At 40.7% G+C, this 19108-nt stretch overlaps 1 protein-coding gene across 5 annotated transcripts in view; it reads right to left on the bottom strand.

The window, feature by feature from the left end:
* Positions 1-1674: 1674 nt before the first annotated feature.
* Positions 1675-19108, bottom strand: part of NUP58 (nucleoporin 58) — a 36876-nt gene continuing 19442 nt past the window's right edge. For 2 of the 5 annotated variants that reach the window (XM_081860387.1, XM_081860386.1), the window contains exons 13-19: positions 17673-17874; positions 12367-12465; positions 10240-10335; positions 4121-4210; positions 3893-3979; positions 3678-3758; positions 1675-1855 (exon numbers count right to left, since the gene is read on the bottom strand). In XM_081860387.1, the coding sequence (XP_081716513.1) occupies positions 1776-1855; positions 3678-3758; positions 3893-3979; positions 4121-4210; positions 10240-10335; positions 12367-12465; positions 17673-17874 (735 nt within the window). In that variant the 3' untranslated portion in view covers positions 1675-1775. Of the gene's footprint in view, positions 1856-3677; positions 3759-3892; positions 3980-4120; positions 4211-5613; positions 6180-6211; positions 7886-10239; positions 10336-12366; positions 12466-17672; positions 17875-19108 lie in introns of those variants that run through there. The other 3 variants (XR_014156147.1, XR_014156148.1, XR_014156149.1) reach the window with 3 other exon arrangements.

The raw sequence follows: 19108 nt of genomic DNA, 5'->3' as shown, positions 1-19108 counted from the left end.
TCTATTTCATTATAGAAAGAAGCTGAGATCCAAAGGAAGAAGTTGCTTCTTGTTTTGCTACAGCAGCAATGCAGAAGAGGCACGGCACCTTTTAAGACGAGTAGTGTGGGCTTGTCTCTTCAGCTGCAGAAACTGCTGTTTCCCTTTGTTCATTTAATAAACCATGGTGGTCAATCTAAATGGGCAAAACTGCCACCCAAAGGTCCAGCACAGTTTCCCACGTCATGCAAAGCAAGTTGCCATCTGGGTCACCAAGTTACACAAATAATTTCCATGCCTCAGTCTGCAGCATCCAGCAGTATCACGGAGATTTGTCATGTGTTTATCAAGGTTATGAAATACAATTACAGGAGGGAAGGATACAATTTTAAGGAAAAGTTGTATGCCGTTATTATTGCACTGAAACCAACGTAAAAAAGATGCATTGTGCAGAACATGATTAATTACATATGTTCATACATTTATAATAATGAATTATGGGTGTATGTCAGAGTTGGGGAACCTTTTTCAGTCCAACCTTCCAGAGGTCACATGATAGTGGTGAACAAGGCCAAAGGCAAAAGTGGGCGGAGCAACGAATGCAAATTTTACCTCTGGATAGTAGGCCATACACTCACACAACCCTCCCTAGCCTATATCCAGGCAAGCAAGAATCAAAGATACATTCCTGTCAGGCAAAAACGCTGGAGGAAGGTGTAGCTGTGGAAGGGTGGCACCTGGGGGGAGTCGTGAGAGCCAGATAAAGATTCTTGGAGGGCCACATTTGGCCCAAGGTCCCCCCGCCCTACTTGCCTGGAATGTGGAAAAAAGAAAACTCATTGATGGAAAAATATTTGTCATGTGAAACGGTCAATTCATACAACGAGGAAATCTATACTACCTCAGCTGGCCTGGAGTTAGAAAGTGGGTCCAGGCAACCATGTTATTCTGAGAATGCTTGCAGTTCTACCACAAAGCAACCCGGTTGCTCTGGGTTTTCAGGATAAGGCAAATAACTATATCCTTTCTTTCCTAGGAGACAGCCTGCACAGAAATGCTCAACATGTGACTTTGTTCTGGACTGCCAGCTTTTCAAACTGCCTCTGTAGCTATGCTTTTAACAGCTTATTGAGATGCAGGAATTAACAGGCAAAGCTTCCTGTTGTGTATTGAGTCAAAGGATTTTATATCTGTATTATTATTGTCTGTATTTGTATTAGGGTAAAGTAACTGCCTTTTGGTTCCAGAGGGTACAGCTACTATTGGTTCATTTAAGCTGCTGTATTTGGATCCTCTGTCTTATTGGTTTCCTCCAAAAGGCAGGACTGTGATTGCCTGATATTGATCCCTCCAAAATGTATCCCTTCTAGCTAGTTCCCTGTCCCTATAAATGTAGCTCTCCCCTCCTCAGGTCTCAGTCTTGTTGCTTTAATAAAGAAGTGTTACTAGAGAACTGTCTCCAGCATATTATGTCAAGAGAGCTGAAATCACAAACCCCACGTCACAACACTTCCCATAACACAGAGATATCAATTGCTGCAGAACCAGCTGCTTTTAAAGGCACAGGAGCATGCCCAAAAGCTATTGGCAACCCTAACTTCATTTTAAGCTTTGTTAGGGATGTAATCACAGATCAAGAAGCCTAGGTCACCTTTGTAATAACTCTTGAGAAAAAACGACAGGTACAAAGTCTGGTCTTGGTAATAGCGCTGTATTAGGATCAAGGCATTGCGGGGTGGGGGGTGGGGGAGAGAGAGACTGGCCATTTCTTGCCCAGGAGATGAATTCTATGCATCTTAGTTTAATTTCGTTGCTGTAACCTCCCCATTTTCTAGGATGGTGCTAAGTGCTACTGGTGAACGCCGCTTAATGATGCCTGAGGTAAAGAGAAAAAACAATTTAGGCCAGGAGATCGGGAATAATTTTCATGCATTAGGCCACCTTCCCTTCCAAAAGGAAACTTCCAGGAATCACATGCCAGTGGTGGGTGTGGCTAGAGACAAAAGTGGGAGGAGCAATTCATGTAAATCTCATCTTTTTTTTCCCTTTTTTCTTTTTTACAGCAGACCAGCTTCTACACACACACAAGACACTCCTCTGTACCCTCCATTAGGGCAATAAAGAGGCATTATCAGAGGTCAATAACACATTTCAGCCAAGCAAAAACACTCAAGGAGGGGGTGAAGCAGGACCAGGGAATGGCGTGGCCTGGGGAGAGTCCTGAGGGCCAGAGAGGCCGGAAACGCATTATTGTCATTATTTATTAAATTTATATACCACCCTTCATCCAAAGTTCTCAAGGTGATTCACAAGACAGATAAAAGCACAAATAAATAGAAAACAAAACAATAGCAACTCTTCTTTGAGAGTTGCTAGGAAGACCCACATTCTCCTCATGGAGCTACAATTTCCAGAGTTCTCTATGGAGAGGGATTGATTGTTAAACTAGTCTGGGGATTGGAATAAGGGTCTGTTAACAATGCTCAGCGGCCTTAACAAACCACACGTCCCAGGATTCTTTTGGGGAAGTCATGACTGTTTAAATACTGCTTTACATATATATAGGGCAGAACAGGTGTCAGTGCAGACGATATTGAGATAGATGGTCTGACTCAGTATTAAGGCAGCTTCCTATATTGTATGGGAATTCTGTGGCTGGATCTCCTAATGTATTTATTTTCACTTAAAAGCAACAGAGGTGCCTGCTGAATTTGAGCAGAGTGTGGAGTTCTGCATGGTGGGTAGAAAATCTTTGGTAGTAGTAGTATCAGTTCAGAAAAGCAAGGAGGTCCGAAGTCTTTCCACTGATATTGGAGTGGGGCGGGGGACTGGACTACTAGGCACGTATTGCCACCTAGTGGTAATGATAATGTGTGGCAGGATTAAGGCATGTAAACAGCCCATTTTGCCTCCTGTGGTGAAACATGTTCTGAACAGGTGGAAATTGCAAGTAAGAGAATCTTGGGGAAAGTCATAACCGTAAGAGCTGTTTGATGGACTACCTCAGAAGATGGCGAATTCTCCTTCATTAGATAGCTAAGGAAGGTTGCAAGGTGGATATAATGATCAGAGCTTTTTTGGGGGGGGGACCCCAGAGTTCCTTTCCATTCTAAAAAATGTATGATTCCATATAATCCAGTGCTTTCCTCCCTGACCAAAGACTCAGACAGCAAGTTTGGGGGTGGGGGAATAATCCCACCTCAAATCTTTTAGCTGGAGTTGCAAGGATTGAGCCCAGACTTTTCTCTTTTGGGTGGGAGGGAAAACAAAGCATATTCTGTACCAGTGGATTATGGTCCACTCTTGCTGGACAATGCATGTCTTCAGGTAGGGTAAGAGTTGTCTTTAGCTAGGAAAGACCTAGAGAAAAGTTATGTCAGGTGCAAGGAGCATTTAGCCCTCCAGATGTTGCTGATTTACAACTCCCCTCATTGCTCGCCACTAGCCATAGTTGCTGGGGCTGATATGAGTGCAGGCCTAAACCCCAGTTATCTACACAGCTTGCCAAGCAGATTTCAGCAAGCTAATATTTTGTAATCTGACATCTATCTCCTTATCTCTGGGGAAAGTCAACACGAGACCTGTAAAACACTTTATACAGTGGAAATCCATTCAGATTTCACCCTCCTGCACCAGCTACCTCTGAGCTGAAAAGCATAGTAAGAACCAGAGCATAAATGTCATAGAAATTATCTAACCTGGCACAGTCTTCATTAAGAGTATGTTTGGTGCGGATCCTATTGAAGTACATGATCCACTGGGTGCTGGGCCTGGAATTCCTGCATAAGTGCCACACAGAAATAGAACACAAACATCTGATTGTAAACAATTTCTATGGGTGGGGTGGGGGTGTTTGTGCTACAGCAAAAAAAAAAACAAAGCATTGCAGCACCTTACAGACTAACAAATTTACCTAGTGTATTCATCGTGAATGGGTTCAGTGAACATCCTACTGAAGTGCACGATGCAGCAGGAGTCGGACCTGGTGAACTTGAAACCCCTGCATAAGCACCATAGAAATAAAAGTCAAACACCTGTTTTTCTTATCCTGATACCAAATTGAAACAATTGCATGCAGAGTTGCTTGGTGCTGCAGCAAAAGCAAAGATCCCTCCGGCAACGTTAAGGTTGCAAAATTTACCTGATGCATAATCCGTTGTAAATATCTTTGGTATATTTTCCATTGCAACACGTGATGCACTAGGAGCTGGACCTGATCCACTAGGCATTCCTACGTAAGCACCACAGAAACAAAGAGTCAAACATTTGATTTACTTATCTAGATACAAATTATAAAAGTTTTTTGGGGGTAGCTGTGTCTCAGCAAAAAACAACAACAAAGAGCCCTGGGTAAAGGGCTAATGTATTCTTTGTTGAGAATATGTTCAGTGTGTATCCCATTGAAGCACACAATCCATATGGAATTCCTGCACAAACAACATAGAAATAGTACATAGACATCGCATTTCCTTATCATATGTTGTAAACCATTTCAGGGGGGAATTAGCTATCACCCAAGGTATTAAAGTTACCAAACGTCCAATATCAAGTGTAACTTTTTCATGATCTTTTGTAATGGCCAGTGGTTGAAACAACAAATGATACGGATCATTCAATATTTTAATTCATATATCCAGGTTTTGAGCTGAAGACAAAAAATAAAGGTTGTAAGGTATGATGTGAGATGCCTTAGAAGCTAACAGATCCCTGATACCAACCCTATACTGTAATTAATAAAAAAAAAGAAGTAACATGAAGCATAGAATTGTACTGAGTCAGTCAAAATTTTAAAATATTTAAATGCTGAATTGGGACCTATCCAACCCAAGTGCCAAATCAGTAAAATGTTCCTAAGTGTAGGGAGGACTCAGGGTGTTCTCTCCACACTCAAGGAGTTCCAGTGTTCTTCAGCAACACAATTGCAGATGTAAATATAATGGACAAAGAACATCAGCAACTCCAAGTATTGTATTACGACAGTGCATTTTTCTGTCCATTGTGACCGAGGCTTATAAAGCCTTTTAAAGGCTCAGGACCACAATACCTCAAGGACTGCCTCTCCTCATATGAACAGACCCAGACTCTGTGTTTATCACCTGAGGTCCTTCTTCATGTGACTCCCCCATGAGAGATCGGGAGGGCAGCAACACAAGAACGGGGACTTTTCTGCAGTGGCTCCCGATTTGTGGAATGCTCTCCCCAGGGAGGTTCGGCTGGCGTCTTCATTATATGCCTTTAGGTGCCAGGCCAAAACTTTTCTCTATAACCAGGCCTTTGGTGAATCTATGGCCTTTTAAACTGTTGGGGATGCGTGTATTGTTTTTGTTACTGTTATGTATTTTGCGTTTTTAATCCTGTGAACTGCTCTATGATCCTCAGAAGGGTGGTGTAGAAAATAATTGAATTGAAAGGAATTGCTGCTGGTTAAATCCAGGGATTGGATTGGTTCATATGTTACACTGGCCATACAAATGCATACTGGGAAACATTCAGGGTTGTTCTTATGTAACAGAAAACATATTGTTTGAATCAGCAGCACCGATATTCCACTGAGCACAATATCATGTGTGGGGGATCACAGCCCAGGAGGAATGAAAGCACCATCCAGAAATAAATGCAAGTATTATTGACACATCACACTTCAATCCGTTTTATTATTTGTAGAACAGAAAAGATGCACATATGGACAAAGACAACACAGTTAAAAAAATAGGTTCACAAATTATATACAAAGAAATTTTAACATTTTAATGTTGTAAAAAGCAGTTAACATACATCCAAGTTTGCACATCTTTTTTGCTGGAGCCCAAATACAAATTCAAAACAGAAATGTGACCTGAAATTTGTTTTTAAGTTTTCCTTAATTCTGTCAAGTTTAATTTCCTCCTCCTTCCAAAAGAAAAACGGCCCATACTTCATATATAAAGGTGAAAAGACTTGTGTTAAGTAAGCTGTTCCCCTTACTTCTGAATGCATCACACTCAGGACTCACACATTTGCCAGATGACCAAGACAAAAAACGCTGGCAGAACTTACAAAAATAGTAATGCCTGAAAGCAACCAACTTCAAAACCAGAGAATACATATGTGCACGACTTATCTTTTTGTTTTTAAAGGTGCCTAGATGAGAACTACGAATATCTGCTTGGAGTTATATACAAAATATTCTTTGTGTAAAAAGGCTAGACCTCACAAAAATTCTGTACACAAACACGCACGCACAAACACGCACAAACACACACACACACACACACACACACACACACACAGAGAGAGCAATGATCTGATGGGCTAATTTACAGCCCGGCCCTCAAAAGAGATGGCCTAGCACAAGTCCCAGTGAAGTGAATGGGGTCTGTGCTGGCAACACAGTTCAAGGACTATGACTGTAGTCCCTCATTTAAGGCAATAAATGTTCCTGTTGTTTCTGTTTTAAAACATTCACTGAGCTGGAGATGCAGCTCAACTAATGCAAGGCTATTACTATTGTAATTGTGTCAAATGTTGTAGTTTACTCTCAAGTGTCCTGCTGTGATCGACCCTTCGTAGCCTCTTACCATGCCTGCTATCTGTAAGCATCAATTCATGCAGAATGACGAGAGAAGCAGAGTCTCTCTGCTTTAGGATGGAAGTGAGCCCTAACTTTAAGTGGACCCATCTGTTCCAAAACATCCCCATCTTATGCAAACCACTCATGCACACGACCTGCTCATGTGAACAGCCCAACATGGGAGAGCAGCACACTGATTTTTATGGGCAGACATTTCTGCATCCTCAAAGCATCCTTTGGGAAGCACCTACGGTATCACTCCCATGTATTCTTCTTGTGAGACCACACTGCTTGTGTGAGCTGTTTGTGAAAACTAAGGCCGTTTCAGAATGCACTAATCAGTCATCAGCTCTCCAAAAATCTACCTGAAGCCCTGTGGTTTGCATGACTGCAGTTGAGCAACTGTATAGCAAAGACACATCGCCACAGCTGAGAACTAAACCGGTCTGAGAACGTTTACACTGAACATCCAGTTCATTTAAAGCACTGAATGGAAAACAAAACAGAAATGGAAAACAGACAAAACAGCCCACAATGTCTCACATGCATTAGTAAATGTTACAGCTGGTTTTCCAATATGCTGCCACAACATGGGAGGGGAGAAAGAACCCAAAACACAAACTTGAAAACGTTCTGTCTTACAAGACAAGGTCTGAAATGCATGGTATGTACCCATATACATATCCGAGTGTGCGTTTATACTGTATATATTTACACACATATTCACAAAACCACCCTGATGTTTTTTAAAAGGCCATATCAAGAAACAGAAGACATGGACTCAAGCATTTGTACTAGAATATACTTTACCTGTACAAGGAAACCAAATATGCATCTCTCTATATGGTTTAAAGCATATTAACAAAAATATCCTGTTACTAATCTTAGGTTAAATAGATGGTTTTACACAGTTTCTTAATAATGAAGTGCATATCTAAATACTATGATCCCCCCCACAAAAAAGGATTCTTACACGAGTTCTGAGTCACCCCAAAAATAGCTGTTTGTTACAATTACGTTTTATAATCCAGAATGGGAAGAAGTAGCAAAATGTTATAAATCTCCAAGGACACAGAGCACCTACTATATATCAGCTTAAAAAAATAGATTTCCCCCCAAGATGACTTATGCCAATGAGTTGTCCCTTTTCTCTGACCCTAGCCCTCCCACCCCCCCCTTTTCACATTTATCTTTTCCCCCTCTTGTTCCCAGCTGGGGGTTTCTTCAGCTGGAGAAGCTGTCCTCCTGTGCCAAAACTTGCAGAGGCTGGGTTGGACACCCCAAAAGTCAGGCCAGCAGATGCCGTGATGCCAGGATTGCTGAAGTTAAACCCAGATGTGCTCGAACTGCCAAAGCCTTGTAAAGGAGGGGAAAATATTTGAACGTGAGAGACGCTGTGATCACATCAGTCTCCTAGCCAAGGCAGCTCGGGACAATCTACTGTACTACAGCTGTGGAATAAATTTCAGGCAGGTCATAAGCAACTTCTGGTTCTTTAAACCAGGCATGGACAGACGCCAGGGCTTATGGGATCTACTTTTTTCATTTCTTCACTAGAACTGACAGGTATACCACCTGGAGCCAGGTGGGGTCGTCGTGCCAAATGGAAATTGGCAGCTCAGGGGGCAGAGCCAATTACATATTGTGCCCCTGAGCCAGACACTGGGATCACCTGCATATACAAGTACAGTGGTGCCCCGCAAGACGAATGCCTCGCAAGACGGAAAACTCGCTAGACGAAAGAGTTTTCCGTTTTGGAGGTGCTTCGCAAAACGAATTTCCTATGGGCTTGCTTCGCAAGACGAAAATGTCTTGTGAGTTCCTGCGGGGTTTTCCCCCCTTCCCCCCCTTTTTCTAAGCTGCTTATCCGCTTATCTGCTAAAAGGCTAATAGCGCTAATCCGCTAAGCCGTCAATGGGCTTGCTTCGCAAGACGAAAAAACCGCTAGACGAAGAGACTCGCGGAACGGATTCTTTTCGTCTTGCGAGGCACCACTGTATATCTGACGAGACAACAGAAAAGGAATGGCAACAGCTCAATTTAGAAAAACAAGAAACAGAAGCCCTTCTTATCCCAGTAACTGGGACTAAGAAACCTTAGGCCTTATGTGCTGTTACTAGAGAGAACCAGGTGTTAAATGAAGCAGCACATTAGAACCCTTCTACCATGAAGAGAAGCTCTCTTCCTTTCCAATGAGTCCAGAAAACAGGACCTGGCATGTCCTGAAAAACTAAGATACTTAAGAAAAACACAAAATCTGGATAGTACCATCTTTAGCAGAGGTATGTTATGCTTTCACAAAGGAGGTTGTCAGAGTGCCACTCTAGAACATTTGGCACTGATATTACCTGGTTTTCGGTGAAGCCTTTCCCATTTGCCTAGGGCATTTTAAATGTTTTTTGGAATTGTATGGTATTCTGTTTTTAGCTTTGTTTTACTTCGTTACATTTCCTGGTTGGCTTGAAATTCTATTTGTATGTTGTGAAAATTAATTTTATTCACCCTTTTCTGCACACCACCCTGCAAAGCTTTTAAATTAAGGACGGATTAGAAATATTCTAACGGTAAATAAATCGATAACATGAAGTGAGGAGCAAGTCTATGAAGCGACCTGATGAGAAAAAGTTCCTTGCACATATTGTCAATAGTTGTTAAGCATTTTCAATTCCACACTAACGTTTAACCCATCCAAGGAAGTTAATAATTAAGCTGGGAATCCGATTAACATTGCAACCATGAGTTGATGGTGATAGCCAATTAGCTTACAATAACTTCAAGGAAAGGTGTTTTGATTAAACATCAGATCTACATTCAGTGGGGCGGGGAGGAAGAGTCTATAGTGAGGGTATTTGATTCTGCAGGTGCAGTTAAGTTCTTAAGCATATTCCAATAGGGCTACTTTTGTATTTAAGTGGTTTGTACGTAAAGACTACATAATCCAAAAACCTGACCTTATCCACCCTGAGGGGTACCCAGTTTGGGAAACGTATTAGGTACAACTCTTACTTTTAACCCCAAAAGTGCAGCAGATACTTCGAGTCCTTTTAATGGACAAAGGCTAGAATATGAACCATCATACAGCTAGTCACATGCACCCAGAATAGATATGGATTTGCTTTTCTCAAAAGTAAACTTACAAAGTTACTGCCTAACTACAATTAAGAGGCATAAAACAATTGCCAATGCTTCACTGAGAGGTGTGTAAGTGGTTCGGAGAAATAACTGGTTTAGATTAGCTAGCAATAAATGAGCTGGCAGAAACTGGTGCTTTTGAAACAAGCTAGTATGCAAAATTGCATTCCAGCGAAAGGTATGGCTGCATCTATAGCTAGCTCATCACCATGTCTCTATAAAGCTGCTGAAATGTCTTCTTCCTTTTAAGTAGCAAATCTATCGTATCATACCCTACAATGCCGTTTTCTTCATCTTCGAAAGATTTGGTATGCAGCATTGAGGGAGACAGTATTTGAGAAAAGCAAGCCCAAAGTTCCCTTGGAAGGGCCTATGGATTCGCACTACTGAGCTTGCGAGAAGGAAATGAAAACACTTTTCTAATCTACTAAATTATCCTTCTTCAGATGGGAGCTTCCAAAACCATTCTAAAAACTATAATTTCCACAAACAGAAGATTTGAATGCAACGACTAAGGTGGATGCCATGCGTTAGGTATTGATAACTTATAATACCTTAACACTCAGAACAGAACAAACCTGCACTAAGGCTTCCTGAAGGCTTATTTGTAGCTCCAAATCCAAAAGATGGTGCACCCGTGCCACTGCTTCCAAAAGCAGAGCTACTTCCAAACCCTAGTGGAACAATAGTGAAGACAGGGAACACACGTTAAGATACACACAGGGCTAGATAGCTTTCAAGAATTGGCCTTCCACAATGTCTCGTCAACGTATTCTCTGCAGCATTGGAGCTATTGTTACTGAACTGCCATGGGAAGATTAAAAAAGGGGTTTATCTGCACAAGACTTCATTATTAAGTCTGATTAAATAGAAAAGTCTGCAGGCAGACACACATTCTTCAATTGCTCTTAATAGATTAGGGAAGTTAGGGAAACGAGATGCATAGTAGGTTCAACTGATTAAGTTAAAGGACTAACTTTGTCAAACCTGGATGTGATTGCAGAAGGCTGTGGGTTGGACTAGACTTTTGGTGGCAGACACAGAAGGTAGTTTGGCATTCTTGTCAAACCCATGGTTGAGTAAATAACAAGTAAGATTCCCTCCAATTATTGTGGTAGAGAGGCAACTTTCTGCTTTGGGAGACAAGGGTTCTACCCCCAATTATAGAATTTACTTGTAAGAAAATAGAATACTGCCATGATTTCAGCAGACTTGCTTTCAAGCAAGCATGCATAAGGTATCATCAGCCTTCTTACTAAGGAGGCAATAAAACACCACCTTCTTCCCCAAACATGGCTGGAAAGGAAGTCTTGCATCTCAACTCCCACACTTCCACTTAGGGCAATAAATGGAGGGAGCATCTCCCATTGCTGGAAATAACCTGGCAAGAATCTTCAGGAAGGCCGGTTTCACACTCCCCTTGCACCCACCACACAGGGCTGGTAGTTTACTGGGCAACAGGAATATGTATACTCAGAAACTACAGAGAGCTGCGCTTACACCTCCATTTCTGGAAATGGGAGGTGAAGGGAGAATCATGACCAAAACCTAACACAAATGGCAAAGTAATACACTGCAGCTCATGCAAGTTTAAAAAGATTTGATTTCCTTTAACAATGCTTTTTGCACCTCACAGTTTGCTATTCTATTCTTGCAGCTAATCTCAGCTACTTTATATGGTGGGGTATCTTCACCAGCGCTTTTTGTTGCGTTTCTGACAGCTTTAGGTTTATTCTCCTTTTCTCCATGGATTTCCTGTACACTCACACAATAACTTGTATTTACACGCACAGAATATGTGCAGACTTTAAGGACCAGGAGATGGCAAAGGGGTCATTTCTTCAAGGGAAATTTGCCAATGCACCAGTTTATCAACACATGCTTGACATGGAGTTTCGCTGTGGCTATTCTAAAGTATCCGCAGAGATCTATCAACCTCATGGTTGCTCAGGCATAATGGGAAATGGAACACCTCTCTATGTGTATCAGCAACAGGGGATTAAGCGTGTGCTGTACCAGCCAATTCCCAGAATAGATCCTAAAACATATTAACAGAATAGGCCAAAAAGCTGGTACCGACACCAGTGAAATTATATTTTTGTGAACCGTGCACTAATTTAGGTTCCAAATGCATCCTATTCCCTACGATCAAGGCACATGTCAAATAACAGAAGCATATCTATGTGCAAACACAAAAGAACAGAAGCCTAAATATACATTTAGGCAACCAGTCATCTCTATCCCACAAAATGTCTGTTTAAATAGAAGTGGTTTAGATGAGATGCCTTGATGTATTCTAAGAAGGATAAAGTCTTGGTGATATCACACTATCAAACAGATGCCCAAATGAGCAGAGATCAGGGCAGATTAAGTGGAAGGGTGCGTGATGGAGATGGCAACGCAAATGAATAATCTTGGCTGAGAATAGGGGAATAAGAACTAGAAAGGTAGATTTGTCCCACTCTCTCAATGGATGCTTACAATTGCAATAGGCTTTCTAACCCAAAATGGGAAGTTGAGAGTACAGAACCAGAGGCTGGTGGTGCTTTTGTATCAATTAATGTGGATTGCGGGGCTTGATCTTGCTTATTTAGCATAAGACATTTAAGAATTTAGTTCTACGGGTGACGTGTTCTGCCTAGTCCAATTCAGGAAGTGCTGTATAGTAGTAATTCAGTGAAACATTAGAAAAAGTTAAAGTGTACCTCCAAGGCTTGAAGACCCTAAGCCACTTGATTGCAAGCCAGTGCCAATACCTGAACCGAATGGCGTTCCAAAACTAACTCCCAGAGACGGCTGTGGCCCTGGTGTAAAAAAAAAATGAAAACAAAACTTGCCTTACTCTTTCGCAACAGAGATCCATGACGTAAACCCTTCCATTAAAGAGAGTAAATAATCACAGCTTAACAAACGCTTTGTGAAGCACCCAGACTTTCATTATAATTCCTCCCCAAACTATCTTAGCATCTGAATCAGTAATTTCTTAAGATACGAAATGCAATACAAGATGAAACTACTGGTAAGCCTAGCATATTACGCTACAGCATGAAACCATGATATTATGACAACTCAGCATGTAAGTTAGAATTTCTGCTCCTTGCTGGAATTATATCTGAATATCCTACAAGCAGCTAGAAGTGATTCTTTAAAAATAAAGTTTTATAGGAACATGGTTAAAATTACCACGTTACAAATGTCTGATATTAAATACTCATTTGAGTATTTTATCCAAGTTCTTTAAAAAAAAACAACCCACCAAAAACAAAGTGAAACAAGTTGATAAAACACAAGACAATGACTTTGTTTTATTAAATTTATTGATCATTTTAGAGCAAGTCAAAACATGACAATTAAAACTGGTTCACACAAAAAAATGATAGTTACTGAGTTGTTAGAACTTTGCTACATTTACAACCATTTTGCCTGCTTAAATAAACATTTACAGAAAAGGCACAGATGTGTACCTTAACAAATACATTCAAGATTTCAGATTCAGAAATTTCTAACATCATTTAGAAGATTAGAGACAGTGGTTTCCCTACATATGCACACTGCCAAAATCCATGCTTATATGCCAAGATTAAATGGATATTTTTAACCCATTGTCCTGTGCGGGGTGGGATGGCGTGGGGAGGGAACTATGTACTAGCCCCTCTTTATAAATAAGTTATAACAAAATATCTGGAGGTTAATTTCGTAACTTATAAAAAGCTACTTAACAGTTTTCACAGTACAGTCAGCATTCCTACCCTTAAGCACAGCAAACAGTGCATTAGTTAAACTTGAAGGATTTGACAAGTTCAAATACTGTGCCTGCGTCTTCATATTTGTGTATTCCTGCAATGACTCTAATGCATGCTAGTAAAGGACAACTGGCAATATGATTACCAGCAAGTTTTTTTTAATTAACAAAAGCTACTCAGGATTCTAAGGGTTCTCAATTTTCCCTTTTGGATATTGATCTTCCCAATTAAAATTTGTCAAGTTCTTCTGCCTCGTTATTGCATTACAGTACATTCATCTACCATGACTGCCATTTGGAAAGAAAAGAAAATAGTTGGTGACAATTTTTAGGCTGTATTGTACAAATCAGACAGTGTTCATGGTCCCCTTCTGGCCTTGTAAATATACAAACACTTGAGATTCAAGTCCTCACAACTGCTAATTAAACAGATAGCCAAATATCAAGCAAAAGGCACTGTTCTGCATTGCATCTTTTGAAAGGAACATCTCCAGACCTTAGGTGATCCAATGCAAAAATGAGGTTGTTATATTCAAGGTAGAATTATGCTGTAAAGGGCAACTAGAGTTGTGAACTTGCAATTAGTACTTAGCACTTATATGGCAAGTTGAGGTTCTTTCTGTATTCCAAGTATGCACTATACACTAACTAAAGATTTTGGGTCAGATCCAGACCAAGCCAGTTGAACATAATTTCTACTGAAAGGAGTAGGAAGTAAGGAAAGTCTTGACTAATTTATCCCACCAATTTCAGTGGGAACCAAGTTCAACTAATTTAGCCAGGATCTAACGTTTTATTCTTTTCATAGAACAAGCATTGCATTGACAGATAAAAACTAGATGTAAACAAATTGATATACTCTCTACCTAGCAGCTCCTTAAAAAAATTCCAATCCAAAGTAAGTTAGGCTTCTAACAAAAAAAGTGTCCAGTGTTCTCTTTTAAAGGAAGTGTCTCAGTTTTCCATCCTAGGAGGCACCATTGGTGGAAGACCTTTAAACAGTTTGATGACACCAAAGTCCCCCAAGCCAAGCTTGCATAAAAAGCATGCTCTAGATTTTTAAAATAGTTCAAAACAGACCTATATTCAAGTTACAGGGAGGGGGGGAACAGGATTTCATAGTTAAAGCTGACAAACTTTCAACTTAATGGCAATCTCGAATTAATGCGACTCTGCCAGAAAACCAAATAACTTCTCATTTAAAAGTTAGGCGTACATAACTTAGGTAACACTAGAGATAGTCCATGCCAAAACACGTAAGTAAACATTGTCACCTTTGGATCACATGTTATGAAATATTTTAAACTATAATTACCTGCATTATATTTTTTAAAAAATTTTATATTTTTCTCCTAAGGAGCAATTTTAGTTTAAATAAATAGAGCTCACTACTAAGAGCCCGTTTACGGTAAACATCAGCAACACTCCCTACCAGGTTCGCAAGATATCATTGCTCAAGTCTCTTCGTACTGACAATAAAGGTGCAACCAAAATTGCCTAAGCCTATTTCAAAATAAAGTGAATTAAGCCTAGCTTAGCTTCAATTTGTGGCAAGGCATTGGATTTTAACTACACAACTAGCTCGAGCACAGGGTCCTATGAAGTGTTATGATTTGGAGAGGCATTCATTCCAGCAAATATTTCCAGCGATTGCACCCTTTGCAGAGTCAAATGACACAACAAACCAGGGTAGCCAATGCTGTGCTCTCCAGATGTTGCTGGACTACAAGTCCCGACATCATTGAGCAGGCCTGTTGGGGCTGATGGGTCCAACAGCATCTGGACAGTAACATGTTAGGGTATCCCTAAAACTTTAGGTGCTAGAAGGTGTTGGAACACAGCAAGGCAAAGTGCTTTTTAGGTAAGCCAATCACATCTTGATTGCTTAGTCAGTAGCAACACACACTTAAGGCAGTAACTACACTAAACTATTTTTACCTGAAAACGTCTGGATGACATAGCTATCAAAGGAGACAATAAATTAATTATTTTAATTCCTACTTTACCTAGGCTAAACAGCTTTAATACAACCTGTGCTGAGCAGAATGTGAGGTGCTCTGCTACAGTGGAGCAGTCACCATTATTCCCAGCTATTCAACCATTTCACAGGCATTTGTTTCCAGTTAAGAAAATATCCTAGAGCTGGCAAAACTCATTAACACTGAATGTTTGACTTCTGAAAGGAGCATGATTGTAAAAAAACAACCCCAAAAACCCAACCCTATGGCCTCTGCTGCCATACTTCAGGGAAGTTTACTTCTCTATTCCAGGGAAACTCCCCTATGTCATAAATACAAGAATCTTCACAAATACCAGACCTCACTAACATTTAAGTTACAGAATATTCTTTAACACAAATCGAAGAAGACAGCCAGTTAGTTCACAGAATGAGCAATACGTTTTGCGACCTCTTGGCTACTTTTGGTGGAAAACCACACAGCCGCCGCTTATGAACCAATGCTCCAAATGCCTGTGGCTGGCAGCGAGTCTCCAGTGTCTGAGGCTTTACTAACCCTCCTGTCCAAAAACCTCAACCTTTATTGAACTTAGAACCTCTGCATGCCAAGCGTATGCTCTGCCCACTGAGCTATGGCCATTCCAAATTCCGTCAACACTTTCAATATTCACAGTTATCTACAGCTATACCATTTAGGATACACTGCTATAACATTATCAGCTGCACCTCCAAATTAACGGCCTCCTCTCTTTTTTTGCAATTTTCTCTTTTCAAGGCCTAATACAATTTACAGCGATGGCACAAATTCAAATACTCGCTTCCCTAACTTGCTGCCTTTGTACTAGAAGAAAAGGCAAAAGGTTGGCTACAAAAGGTGCCTTTTCTGTTCTGTAAGGGGCAGCTGCCTCTCACTCACAGAAGCTCTGTTCTATGCTTTACGCTACCGAAGTGCAAAAGAAAATCGAAACTAAACAGTCCTTTGCATCCATCCCACACTTCTACGGAAGCAGGGTCCACTGAATCAATGGATTTCAGTTCCAAGGAAGGATATTTTGGATTCCGAGAGAGGTTTCCTACCAGGCTTCAGGTAAAGTGCTTTCCCCTTAATTTTACAAAGTGTTTAGGCAGCACTGCTTCAACAGCTTTGGGAAAAGATTTTAGAGGACTATGGTAGTTAAAGATCAGATTCAAACCTCCCCCCCATAAGAAAAACCAACAACAACTGGGGAATGCATTCAAAAGTTGTCATACTTCGGCACACTTCTAGGGAAAGAATAAATTGCATTGCTACAGTAAGCTAGAAGGATGTAGCAATCCTTTCAATCTCATCATGTTCTATTTGGATTCACTTATTATAGCATCCAGCTGTGAACAGTTAACTGCATGTCAAAGCTGGAAATACCCTGTAGATCCCAATACTTACAACAGCAGCACCTCATTTAATACCTCTCTAGGTAGAAATGCTCTATGTTGCTTTTTGCCCAGCACCAGAAACACAAAAGGTGTGGCTGATGGAGACAGGACACCAAGAGCCAAGGTAACTCTCTGATATGTCCAGAAGGGAGACTGCTACCTGGGCTCAGACCCATGTTTAGGCAAAGTCATCTAGTTTCAGAGTTTCTCTAAATGCAACCTGCAGGTCCCGAACTCCTTGGAAGGTAGGCACTTTAAAAGAAGCAACCACCTAGCTTCTCACTTCAAGCACCTAGACTGCCATATGTCAGTCAATAAGATATCTTATTGGATTATTTTATAAATTAGAAGTCAACATCTCCATCCCCAAGTTGTTTAATTTCTACCCATGTTTTGCTCACCCTTGATCAACACCTCAGTTACAACCCCCCCCCATTTCTATACACAGTTCTGAACTACTTTAATCAACTCTCTTAATATTTTTAATGGTCCTTACATTCGTCTACCTTTTGAGGCATAATTTCAAATTACAAAGTGCTATAATGGAAAACAAATTTGAATTAGGATTTCCCAACAAATGTGAAAGTTTATACAATAGTGTCATAATTTTAGAGATAAGCTCTCCTATGTGTATTCAGAGATGACAAAGACTCACATTTGAAAGGGTTGAGTAATACAGTAAACAAGCTACTACAAATAAAAAACCACAAGATTAAATACTGGGTATATAATTATTGCTAAGTCTATCCCGCTTTTTCTATTACCTACGTTTTGATGAACTGTTACTCACAATTTTTTTTTTTTTAAATTTCCAACACAAAGGAAGACCTTATATAAAACATCGTACAAGTTTACCGTTTGTGTTAACACTAAAAGCTATAACTTGAATGCACTCAGACCTGTAGCAGGCTGTTGCTGCTGGGTAAGTGTTGCAGCCATGGCAACAGCTGCGGCATTTGGTATGCTGCTGAAAGGGGTCGGTCCAGTAGTAACACGTGGGGCCGTCTGCCACTTCTTTGCTTCCGTTCGCCTGGCCTCAAACACATCCACAGCATCCCCCAAAAAGGTTTTTCTGTAACCAAGATACTGGTCTTTGAGCATCTGAAAAAGACAGCAAAGACTATCTTAGTTGATCGTACAGTTTTCAAAGGTTTGCCATAGAATCACAGACTTGTAGAGTTGGAAGGGAACTCGATGATGTTTTGGGACTACAACTCCCATCATCCCTAGCTAACAGGACCAGTGGTCAGGGATGATGGGAGTTGTAGTCTCAAAAACACCTGGAGGGCTGAGTTTGCCTATGCCCGGTCTAGACCAACCCCCCTGCAATGCAGGAATATTGAATATCGGGGATCAAACTTGCAATCTTGGCATTATCAGCACCACACTCTAACCAAGTGAGCTAATATTTACAATGGCAACGCTACAAACTGGAAAACAGGCCCTGAAGTGCATTGGCAGTTATTAAAGATAAGAGGTGATCCTGGGAACCAGAATGCTAGAGATGTATTGTTTTTTAAAATATATTCTACATTTTCATAAGCTCAAAGTGGCTTATTATATTAAGTAAATGTTGAAGGTTTAGATATTTCCAGTTTCCGCCTCAATTTGGAGTGATTTTGACCTTTAAAGCCTTAATATCTACACCATTATCTTCTGCTACATGAACTTTCTTGTCAGTTTAGGTTCTGGAGAAATGCTCTTCTCCAGGCACTGCTGAATAACTAACAGAGAAAGGGCCTTTTCTGTGGTGGTACCCAGATAAGCAACTCCCCCACCCCCATTTGCCTGCTGTCAACTCCATTATCTTTCAAAAACTGGGCAGAGTTCATTCTGTTTTCTCAGGCATTTAAGTAGTATGCAATATGTTTTAATGGCCTTTTATCTCCTGGACTGCTGTTTTATCTTTTTGGTTTAATTGCATTTGTTATATCGTGTTTTACTACTGCAAGTCACCTTGAGTTGGTTTATAATAATAATAATAATAATAATAATAATAATAAATTTTATTTATACCCCACCCTCCCCAGCTGAAGCTGGGCTCAGAGCGGCTAACAACAATCAAAATAATCCAATATTCTAAAAACCTTTCATTATAAAAATTAATTAAAATCAAATTGATGGCAACCATTAAGCAAAATTCTGTGCAGATTGCCAGAGGAGGGGGTCAGGCTGCGCTCTGACCAAAGGCCTGGTGGAACAGCTCTGTCTTACAGGCCCTGCGGAAAGATGTCAAGTCCCGCAGGGCCCTAGTCTCTTGTGGCAGAGCGTTCCACCAGATTGGAGCTGCGGCCGAGAAAGCCCTGGCTCTAGTTGAGGCCAGGCTAACCTCTCT

The sequence above is a fragment of the Podarcis erhardii genome (genome assembly GCF_964252035.2).
Source record: "Podarcis erhardii genome assembly, chromosome: 4".
Taxonomy (NCBI): Eukaryota; Metazoa; Chordata; class Lepidosauria; order Squamata; family Lacertidae; genus Podarcis; species Podarcis erhardii.
Note: the sequence above shows the minus strand (reverse complement) of the source record. Positions and strands in the feature narration are given on the sequence as shown.